This window comes from Bos grunniens, chromosome 20 (genome assembly GCF_055505025.1).
Source record: "Bos grunniens cultivar Pamir isolate PY7600 chromosome 20, Bosgru_T2T1.0, whole genome shotgun sequence".
NCBI classification, from domain to species: Eukaryota; Metazoa; Chordata; class Mammalia; order Artiodactyla; family Bovidae; genus Bos; species Bos grunniens.
Window position 1 is genome coordinate 48,415,118 of NC_141184.1, and position 11,867 is coordinate 48,426,984.

The window sequence follows — 11,867 nt, forward strand, 5'->3', positions numbered from 1 at the left end:
GTGGAAGACCTGAATAGACATTTTATAAAGAAGACATACAGATGGCCAACCAATAAAGATGCTCAATAGCATTAATCATCAGGGAAATTCAAAACCACAATTAGATATCACCTCACACCCATTAGAATGGTTATCATCAAAAAGGTAAGAAACAACAAGTCTTGGTGAGTATGCCAATATAAGGGAACCCTTATATACCATTGGTGGGAATGTAAATTGGTGTAACCACTGTGGAAAACAGTATGGCTACTTCTCAGAAAAACTAAAAATAGAACTACCATATGACTCATTAATTCCACTTCTGGGTATGTATCTGAAAAAAAAAAAAAAAATGAAAACGTTAATTCAAAAAGATACAGGTACCCCAATGGTTAGAGCAGTATTACTTATAACTGCCAAGACATGGAAGCAACCTAAGTGTCCATCAACAGATGAATGAATGGATAAAGAAGATGTGGTACAGGTACAATGGAACACTTTGTTGTTTAGTTGCTAAGTTGTGTCTGACTTCTTTGTGACCCAATGGACAGTAGTCCATTAGGCTCCTCTGTTCATGGGATTTCCCAGGCAAGAATATTGGAGTGGTTTGCCATTTCCTTCTCCAAGGGATCTTCCCAACTAAGGGGCTGAACCTGGGTCTCGTGCATTGGCAGGCGGATTCTTAACCACTGCACCAGGGAACTCTAGATATTTCCTTAGTAAGTAAGTAGGTGTTAGTCGCTCAATCACATCTGACTGTTTGTGACCCCATGGACTATAGCTCACCAGGCTCCTCTGCCCATGGAATTCTCCAGGCAAGAATACCGGAGTGGGTAGCCATTCTCTTCTCCATAGGATCATCCCAATCCAGGGATCAAACCTGGGTCTCTTATGTTGAAGGCAGATTCTTTACTATCTGAGCTACCAGGGAAACCCTAGGCATTTCCTTACTATATCTGACTCTTTGTGACCCCATGGACATATCTGATTCTTTGTGACCCCAGGGACATATCTGACTCTTTGTGACCCCATGTACTATAGCTCACCAGGTTCCTCTGCCCATGGAATTCTCCAGGCAAGAATACTAGAGTAGGTAGCCATTTTCTTCTCCAGGGGATCATCCCAATCCAGGATCCAACCTGAGTCTCCTGCATTGCAGGCAGAATATTTACCATCTGAGTCACCAGGGAAGCCCTAGGTATTTCCTTATGCAGCAATAATCCTTCTAGCAGCAGTGAAACAGAGGAAAAGTCAATAACCAAGTCAGAGTAGGGAAAAAAGTTACCTGCTTAAACAATGGTGGAAATACAGGGTTACACTTCTGACTTATTTTGCTAACCAATGCTCTCCACTGTATTGGTTCCTAAACTAAACTAGGATGTGGCTGAATTTACAAACAGGATTCTTTTAACTCCCAGAGATGATACTTTCACTGATTATTGAATGTTAGGAAACCAGAAAAGAGGAAAATCTAGAAAGGTTCTTAAATTTCAGTCAGCCTTAACAAAAAGTAGTAATCAGGGTTAAGGAAAATATGAAGGACATTCAGGAATTGACATAAAAGTTCCAGTTTAATCACAAACATCTTTTTTTTTTTCCTGAGCAAATCTGAAATTTGCATTGTCAAATTAGCCTTTTATTCCAAACAAGTAGAAAATTGATATTTCAATGATTTAAAATAAATCATGAATGAGTTCAAAGTTCAAATTCAAAGTCCCCAGTGCCTTTCAGAGATTTATAATATTCAAATAAATATGAAGAATTGTAATAAAATTGATAATTTTCAGTTGCCTCAACTTTAAATTCCCCCAGAAAGCTGTCTCAAAGGAAATTTAGTATCTTTTTTGAAAGTCTTGATGAGAACTATAAGATATCTTAAAATCTGATGAATTAGGTTGAGAGGTGAACTGGAGTTTCATAGCTAACATTACTTAGATGGTAACACAGGATAGTGCTGTCAATGATTGACTAAACAGTTAAATATTCCAAAACATTATTTTTGTCATAGACTAACACTAACACAGGAAATTAAATACACAAAATGACATAAACAGACATATTCACTATTTCATTCAGTCCTCTGACCTTTAAAACAAAGTCCCAGATGCAAGATTAATGTCAAAGATAAGTCATTTAATAATGAGCTCCTAATCATTTAAGATTGGTTTTAGTATGGGGTCCCAAGACCAAAATAGCTTATTAATAACTTGCTTGCTAATACCTATGCTGAAACATTATCTCCATAAAAAGAACATAGAGAACAACAAAAGGAAGCTCCTGTAACGTCTTTTAAAAGGTATTAACTATGAGCATCACCATATTTCAAAGAATGTCAGTCCTTTCCACTCCAGGTTCAGAAACTTCCTTTCACAATTCTTTGAGAAAGCAAATTTATAGTACTGGGTTGGCCAAAAAGTTCCTGCGGTTTTAAAGCAAAAACAGAAGACACATTTTTCATCTCTTTCACCAACAACTTTATTGAACAACATATTCACCAATATGCAGATGAAACTACTCTAATAACAGAAAGTGAAGAGGAACTAAAGAGTTCCTCTTGAGGAGGGTGAAAAGGAAATGAAAAAGCCGGCTTAAAACTCAACATTCAAAAAACGAAGATCATGGCATCTGGTCTCATCACTTCATGGCAAGTAGATGGGAAAAAGTGGATGCAGTGGCAGATTTTATTTCCTTGGGCTGCAAAATCATTGTGGACTGTGACTGCAGCCACGAAACTAAGATGTTTGTTCCTTGGAAGGAAAGCTATGACAAACCTAGACAGCATACTAAAAAGCAGGGATTTCATTTTGCCAACAAAGGTCCATGTAGTCAAAGCTATGATTTTTACAGTAGTATTATACAGATGTGAGAGTTGGATCATAGATAAGGCTGAGCGCCAAAGAACTGAGGCTTTCAATTGTGGTGCTGGAGAACACTCTTGAGAGTCCCTTGGACAGGAAGGAGCTCAAACCAGTCAATCCTAAAGGAAATCAACCCTGAACATTCATTGAAAGGACTGATGCTGAAGGTGAAGCTCCAATACTTGGCCACCTGATGCAAAGAGCTGACTCATCCCAGAAAAGACCCTGTTGCTGGGAAAGTCTGAAGGTAGGAGGAGAAGGGGCAGCAGAGGATGAGATAGTTAGATGGCATCACAGACTCAATGGACAAGAGCTTGAGGAAACTCCAGGAAATAGTGAAGAACAGGGATGCCTGGCATTCTTCTGTCCAGGGGTCCAGGGGGTTGCAAACAGTGGGACACAACTTAGTGACTGAACAACAACATTCACCATTTTCTTCCACTACCCTCTGACATTTTTCAGGCAATTTTATAATTCCATCTTCCCAAAACTTTTTATCTTTTTGAGCAAGAAACTGTTTCAGGTGCTTCTTACAATCTTCCAGGGAATTGAAAATTTTCCATTAAGAGAATTTTGGAAGGACTGAAATAAATGGAAATCTGAAGATGCAGTGTCTGGTGAATATGGCAGATGAATCAGACCTTCCCAGCCAAGCTGTAACAGTTTTTGTCTGGTCATCAGAGAAATATGCAGTCTTGCGTTATCCTGATGGAAGACTATGTGTTTTCTGTTGACTAATACCAGATTCTTTTCTTTGAGTGCTGCTTTCAGTTGGCCAAATGGAGAGCAGTACTTGCTAGAATTAATAGTTCTGTTTTCCAGAAGGAGCTCATAGTAGAGACTTCCCTTCCAATCCCACCATATATACAACATCATGTTCTCTGAATGGAGATCAACCTTTGGTGTGGTTGGTGGTAGTTCATTTCACTTGTCCCATGATCTCTTCCATTCCACATTACTGTATGGTATCCAATTTTTATTGCCCATCACAATTTGTTTTAAAAATGGAATTTTCATTAGAGGATTGAATGCAGAAATATGGTCAAGGTTTTTTTGCCTAACTTACATGGAACCCAAACATCAAAGCGATTAACACAACCAAGCTGGTGCAAATGATTTTCAGTGCTTAACGTGGATATTCTGAGTATGTTGGCTATTTCCCTCATGATAGAAAGTTGACTGTTTTCAATTAGTGTCTCGATTTGATCACTCTCAACTTCAACTGGTCTACCTGACTGTAGAACATCATCCAACAAGAAATCTCCAGTACCGTACTTCCTTGATGGCTCAATGATTAAAGAGGCCACCTGCCAATGCAGGGGACACAGGCTTGACCCCTGGTCTGGGAAGAGTCCCCATGCCACTGGGTAACTAAGTCCATGTGCCACAGCTACCAAGACTGTGCTCTAAAGGCTGGGAGGCACAACCACTGAGCCCATGTGCCGCAACTACTGAAGCCCGTGCACCCTACAGCCTGTGTTCCACAACAAGAGAAGCACCGCAATGAGAAGCCCACGCATTGGAGCTAGACAGTAGCCCCTCCTCTCTGCAACTACAGAAAAGCCCACACAGCAACAAAGACCTAGCACAGCCAGAAAGAAAGAAAGAAAGAAAGCTCCAGTACAAACCACAAACCATTTTTTGTCACATTTGATCAGTCATGCCACCTTCTCTACACACTGCACAAGTCTATTCTTGTGTTTCAGTTGCCTTTTTACCTTTCTTGAAATAATAAAACATAAAATGCCAAAAGTGTTGCTTTTTTCCTTCCATCTTCAATATTAAAAAAGCTACACAAAAATTCACCAATTTTGATGAATTTTTTTTTAATGCACACTGATACGACAGCTGTTACAATACAATCTAACAGAACTGTTTCAAATGAAGTTAAAAACAACAAAGCACTACTATAGCACCTTACATAAAACAACCAAATCAAGTTTTTGGCCAACTCAATATATATGCCAAGATGCTAGCAACAATCTGCAATAACAGGCACTGGCTTTTGCCCAAAGAAATGGATTATGAACCCACCATATAAGTATTTATGACTGAGAATTACTATTAACTAATACTTCTGCATATGGTAGAGTTTTAGATTCAGTTTATATTATATTTATATTCAGTTTACCAGGCTGGGGGTTGATAATTTTTTTTCTGTTAATGGCCAGATAGTAAATATTTTAGGCTTTGCCAGCCATACAGTCTGTGCAACTATTCAACTTTGCCTTGTAGCACAAAAGACAATATATAAATGAGCAAGCACAGCTGTATTCCAGTAAAACTACATAAAAAGTAAATACATTTGGCAGTGGGCCAAGTTTGGTCATAGTTTACACACCTATCCAGTACGCCAATATAAAAGCAAACGGGGGAAAAAAAGAAAAGCAAATGGGGGACTTTACCATTGATCCAGTGGCTAAGAATCTGTGTTCCCAATGCAAGAGGCCTGGGTTCAATCCCTGGTCATGGAATTAGATTCCACATGCCACAACTAAAACATCCCACATGCTGCAATTAAGACCTAATGCAGCCAAATAAATAAATATTCAAAAAAAAAAAAAGCAAATGGAATCATACCATTAAAAAGGCAGCCTGGTAAAAGCAGTTTTGTTATGTATATGTATGTTCTTTTATGTATTGTAAGTCTATAACTTCTATAAAGTCCAGTAATGGACTTATCCAAACCTCTTCCTTATGAATTGCTTAATGGTCAACCGCCAGGAGCTATAATATTTAAATTCTGATGTGACAGTTGGATCAACAAATCCTTCAAGAGGTGTAAATTTGACGGTGCTGGAAGAGAATGTGGCTTAATAAAGAAATTACCAGTTAAAACAATGCAGTAGCACCAAAGAACCTCTTCTCCCACAATAGGGAACACTATTATAAATGCTCTCAAGTTATGTTTAGGGAGGAAGAAAGAAAGAATACTGGTAAAGGACTTAAATTTAAGTGTATTATAAAATGCTGGCCTGGTAGAGATTTTTAACCTCTTAATGATTTTTTTTTTTACTTTTATGGTTATATTTTCTTTAAAAAAAAATAATACTATAAATCATTCATGCATTCCCATCCTCCTATGCTGTTTATCCTTTATTGTAACTATTCAGGGCATTATGAAAATCACAATGAACAGCAACTACTTTTATGTATGTAACTGAGATATGCAGCATTTAAGATTGAGAGAAGAAATCTAAGGCTAAAGGTTCTCAGAGCTCTAGTGGGCACACAGTGGGAAAGGTGAACTTTATTTTCTTCCAGTCAAAGAATCTATAGCTTACATTTTAGTTTGCTATCGATCTGTCATTTTAACATGTGATGCAAGGAGATTTTTGTTCAAGTTAAAACAAGGTTTCTTTAACCTATTGAAAAGTTTAACGGCTTCCCAGGTGGCCCTAGTGGTAAGGAATCCGCCCGCCAATGCAAGAGAGGGAAGAGACGCTGATTCAATCCCTGGTTCAGGAAGAGTCCCTGGAGAAGGGCATGACAACCCACTCCAGTATTCTTGTCTGCAGAATCCCACTGAGAGAGAAGCCTGGCGGTTTACAGCCGGCCCATAGGGTCGCAAAGAGTCTGAAACGATTGAAGCGACTTTGCACTCACGCATTGGAGTTTAAAGCCTTTCTTTCCCTTCAGGGGTTGCCTGGTTACCTTGCATATGACAGAGTAAAAAGATAAAAGAAGGGCGAACAGGTTAGAGTTTGCTAATCTACTGATGGCAGCAATAGATTAAGGCAAGGCTTGAGAGTCATGAAAATTAGGTTTCAGTCAAGCTGGTCAATAACTGGTTGTCTGGTGGTGAGCGAGTCAATTTCTTCATCTCGGTGGGCCTGACTTTCCTCATCTGGAAAGTCTCAAAGCACTTGATAGCAACTCTCAAAGACCCCTTCTAGCTGTTATTCTAAGACAGGAAGATGTCAAGCCACCTACTATCAGGGCACTGCTGCTACTGCTGCTAAGTCGCTTCAGTCGTGTCCGACTCTGTGCGACCCCATGGACTGCAGCCTACCAGGCTCCTCCGTGGGGTGCCATTGCCTTCAGAACACTAGCTCTCACAATCGAGCCGGGGGTGGAGGTTGGGGAGAAGAGTGACAAGGACTTACTGGTCTGGCCCTCACTCCCCACCCCTCGCCCCCGCCATCTGCGGTTAGGATCACATCAAGGCATCAAAGGGGTTTCCCCCCCACCTCCCCTCTCTAAGCTCTCTCCTACTCCCATTCCTATAATTCTGCCAATTCTCCGCCATCCTCCTCTCACCTGGGTGTTCACCCACTGTAACCATGTCTTTTCCTTAAGGCTCCGGCAGACACGACTCCCACAGCCCCTTGAGTTCTCCCAGTCACGGAATGAGTCCCCTGCTTTGCTCGCACCCGAACCCTGCAGGGGCGCGCGCCTCCCCTCCGGACAGGACTCCACGGGCCCCAGCTTTGGCCTCACCGCTCCCGCAAGAAGCCACCGTTCCGGAGCGTTTCCCCAAAGAACTTCCCCGGGTGACAGACCGCTCCGATGCAAGCTCAGTAGTTCAGGCCGCTTCTACCCTGTTCCCTCCGCTCCTTCCCCGGAGGTGAGTTTGCAAAACCCGGAACGTGCTCTACCTGAGCAGGCCAAGCCCAGAAACTCAGAGTGTTTGGCGGGAAGAAGGACACCCCTTCCCCAAGCTTCTCAACTTGCCACAGCGAGGCTTCTCGTCCCCAGGACAGGAAAAGGCAAAGGCCTAGGTCGCGGGGGCCGGCGGGGGATGGAGTTCTCAGAGCACCAAGCCGGCAGCCGCAGTCAAACCTCCCGCCGTCGCGGACTACAACTCCCAGAGGGCTCTGCGACAACCAACACGCCTCCCGCCGCAGAGCCCAACCCTCCTTCTTCAGCTTCGGCTTTTGCTTGGGCTTCGGCTTCAGGAAGACGGGCGGCCGGGGTAGGCAGATCGCTTCCCCCAGCCGCCTGACGTCCGCGCTGGAGTCTGTTGTCTGTCCGAGGCCCTTAAGGCGTCGAAGCGGAGGGACGCGATCTCCTGCAGTCGGTACCACCCCGGAGGCCACTGAGAAAGGGCCGATGTGATATTTCTATCTAGGGCGGACTTCCCACTGTCTCTCATCTCGGGATGTTCTGGCTGATGCTCTGTACTCTCATCACGTGCTTGAACCCTATGGATACCAAGGGAAGCTGGTTTGAAAAATAAATAGTTGGATTGGCACTTTTCCTTCCTTGTCTCGACACTTAGGCTTTTTTTTTTTTTTTTAATTTTTAACGTGTTGGCAAATTACTCATTAGCCGGAAAGGGGATTTGGGAGGATTTTAAACACCCCCTCCTCATCCCTAACAGTTTCTCCCAGAGCCACCCCAAATAAATATACAACTAAGTAAAATTAATGTGCTTGTTATTAAAAGTCAGCTTAAGGTAAGCCTTCTGAAAAGCATATGGTGATACCTAAGCTCTTCCTTGGAGAAGGCAATGGCACCCTACTCCAGTACTTTTGCCTGGAAAATCCCATGGGTGGAGGGGCCTGGTAGGCTGCAGTCCATGGGGTCGCCAAGAGTCAGACACGACTGAGCGACTTCACTTTGACTTTTCACTTTCATGCATTGGAGAAGGAAATGGCAACCCACTCCAGTGTTCTTGCCTGGAGAATCCCAGGGACGGGGGAGCCTGGTGGGCTGCCGTCTATGGGGTCACACAGAGTCGGACACGACTGAAGTGACATAGCAGCAGCAAGCTCTTCTTATATAGGAAGCCTGTGAGTTTTTTTTTTTTTTGGAAGCAAAACAACCAGCATAACTACAACAATGTAATATGTTAATGGAAAATGAAATAACCCAAATTTAATAAATATCTAATATTGAGTGCCAAGCATTTTACATGCAAAATATCTTTTAAAAATATTTTATTATTTTTGGCTGTGCTGGATCTTTGTTGCTGTGCGGGCTTTCTCTAGTTGTGGAGAGCAGGGCTACTCTTCGTTACAGAGGCTTCTCATTGTGGTGGCTTCTCTTGTGGAGGACAGGCTCTAGGTGTGCTGGCTTCAGTATTTGTTGGGCTCAGAAGTTGTGGTGCGTGGGCTTAGTTGCTCTGCAGCATGTGAAATCTTCCCTGACCAGGGATTGAACCTGTGTCCCCTGCATTGACAGTTGGATCATTATCCACTGTACTCTCACATTCAGTATCTCTCTAAGTCTTTACCATGATTCTAGAAGTGTATATTACCACTATTTTACAAATAAGGAAGCCATCCTAGAGAATTTAAGTGAGTTACCCAAGGCACAACAACTATTAAGCAGCAGAAGAGCTGGAAATCAGACTAAGGTCTTATTCCAAAACCTGTGCTCTCAAACACTGCCTCTGGTATTGAGGGTTTGACAAATGCAAGGCAGGTGATGTGATGAACGTTGCCTTTAAGGTGCATGCTAAGTCACTTCGGTAGCGTCTGATTCTTTGTGACCCTATGGACTGTAGCCCACCAGGCTTCCCTGACCATAAGATCCTCTGGGCAGGAATACTGGAGTGTGTTGCCATGCCCTCCTTGCCTTTAAGGTAGATAAAAGTTATTTTGCTAATGGTATCCTTATTTAAAAACTTTTACAACTGCTCTTTAGATCAACATTACATTCTTCAGATCAACAGTACATTTCTTTTGATAACTCCAGTGACAGCAAAATGTTCTTTTTTCTCTGCTTTTCAAGCTGAGAAAATATTTTTAGGCAAGGCTGAGAAGCGTAAAAGGAAATGGTATAGAATGACATCAGCAAAGATAGCTGAATAGGGAACTTGAAAATTGTCCCTCCCACAAAAGCAATGAATAAGCTGGCAAAACTGTCAGAATCAACTTTTTTGGGTACTCTGAAATCTAATAAAAAAAAATTACAGCAACCAGGGAAACACTTAAGGAGAGACTGCTGAATTTCGGCAAGAGAGCTCTATGATCATCTCCAGCTTGTCAGTGGCCTTGAAGACAGCAGCCCACATTCCTGGCTTAGGTTGACAGTAACACAGAGGGCAACACAGACCTTATTCTAAAGGATTCCATGGCAGTCCAGTGTTAAGGAGTCCCCAATTTTACTTCTGAGAGCCCCTGTTCAATTGCTGGTAAGGGAGCTAAGATCCCACAGGCAGTGCTGTGAGGGCAAAAAAAAAAAAAAGATAAAGAGTTGTAATTGTGTGTTTTGACCTATCTGGTGGTTCCCTAAAAGTTTGACTCAAGGCTGTCCTGGAGCCTCCCCAGGACTAAGGCAGCTAGCTTCCTAGGCAGTGTTTGTCAAAAGGGTTTAAAATGTATTAGCCACTGCCATCAGGGTACAGTATAACAGATGAGACAAACAATAAGCAGGCCAAAAGCCTGGAAGGAAGAGGCTAGGAGAGCAGATACTTGGGGAATAAGGATTTTGAAAAGCTTCCTCTTATTCTGGGAAATCCAGAAGGCCACATGCCTACCTTGGTCTGGACATATACTCAGAAAAGACCTGAGAAGACCCTGTCAACCTAAGCTCTCACTTCTGGTTGACCTTTACAGTTGGTGCAAGGAGGAAATGAAGACTACTGCAGAAATGTAAAGTATCTAACTAAGCATTGAAGGAGTGCCCCAGTGACACAACTAATTGGCAAGCACTGGAAGAGTTTTTTTGAATCTTGAGTGTTTATTTTTTTGCTTCTAGGCATTTAATAAAGACATCTCTGCTAAATTACTAATTGAATAGTTCTGGAAGTTTTGGCCACAGCAATCAGAGCAGAAAAAGAAATAAAAGGAATCCAAATTGGAAAAGAAGAAGTAAAACTCTCACTGTTTGCAGATGACATGATCCTCTACATAGAAAACCCCAAAGACTCCACCAGAAAATTACTAGAGCTAATCAATGACTACAGTAAAGTTGCAGGATATAAAATTAACAACAGAAAGCCCTTGCATTCCTATACACTAATAATGAGAAAATAGGAAGAGAAATTAAGGAAACAATTCCATTCACCATTGCAATGAAAAGAATAAAATACTTAGAAATATATCTACCTAAAGAAACTAAAGACCTATATATAGAAAACTATAAAACACTGGTGAAAGAAATCAAAGAGAACAGTAATAGATGGAGAAATATACCATGTTCATGGATTGGAAGAATCAATATAGTGAAAATGAGTATACTACCCAAAGCAATTTATAGATTCAATGCAATCCCTATCAAGCTACCAATGGTATTCTTCACAGAGCTAGAACAAATAATTTCACAATTTGTATGGAAATACAAAAAACCTCGAATAGCCAAAGCAATCTTGAGAAAGAAGAATGGAACTGGAGGAATCAACCTACCTGACTTCAGGCTCTACTACAAAGCCACAGTCATCAAGACAGTATGGTACTGGCACAAAGACAGAAATATAGATCAATGGAACAAAATAGAAAGCCCAGAGATAAATCCACGCACATATGGACACCTCATCTTTGACAAAAGAGGCAAGAATATACAATGGAGAAAAGACAATCTCTTTAACAAGTGGTGCTGGGAAAACTGGTCAACCACTTGTAAAAGAATGAAACTAGAACACTTTCTAACACCATACACAAAAATAAACTCAAAATGGATTAAAGATATAAACATAAGACCAGAAACTATAAAACTCCTAGAGGAGAACATAGGCAAAACATTCTCCGACATACATCACAGCAGGATCCTCTATGACCCACCTCCCAGAATATTGGAAATAAAAGCAAAAATAAACAAATGGGACCTAATTAAACTTAAAAGCTTATGCACAACAAAGGAAACTCTAAGCAAGGTGAAAAGACAGCTTTCAGAATGGGAGAAAATAATAGCAGATGAAGCAACTGACAAACAACTAATCTCAAAAATATACAAGCAACTCCTACAGCTCAATTCCAGGAAAATAAATGACCCAATCAAAAAAATGGGCCAAAGAACTAAATAGACATTTCTCCAAAGAAGACATACAGATGGCTAACAAACACATGAAAAGATGCTCAACATCACTCATTATCAGAGAAACGCAAATCAAAACCACTATGAGGTACCATTTCACGCCAGTCA

The 11,867-nt window shown here is 41.4% G+C and overlaps 1 protein-coding gene across 44 annotated transcripts in view; it reads right to left on the bottom strand.

The window, feature by feature from the left end:
* SLC38A9 (solute carrier family 38 member 9) overlaps window positions 1–7,517 on the bottom strand; it is a 95,570-nt gene extending 88,053 nt beyond the window's left edge. For 17 of the 44 annotated variants that reach the window (XR_015148777.1, XR_015148771.1, XR_015148783.1 and 14 more), the window contains exon 1: window positions 7,436–7,517. Coding sequence is in view for 1 of the 44 variants with exons in the window: in XM_086361727.1 (XP_086217853.1) it covers window positions 199–290 (92 nt within the window). In the remaining 43 variants the exon portion in view is untranslated. Of the gene's footprint in view, window positions 1–198; window positions 314–7,097 lie in introns of those variants that run through there. The other 27 variants (XR_015148770.1, XR_015148782.1, XR_015148778.1 and 24 more) reach the window with 5 other exon arrangements.
* Between the last annotated feature and the right edge of the window lie 4,350 nt (window positions 7,518–11,867).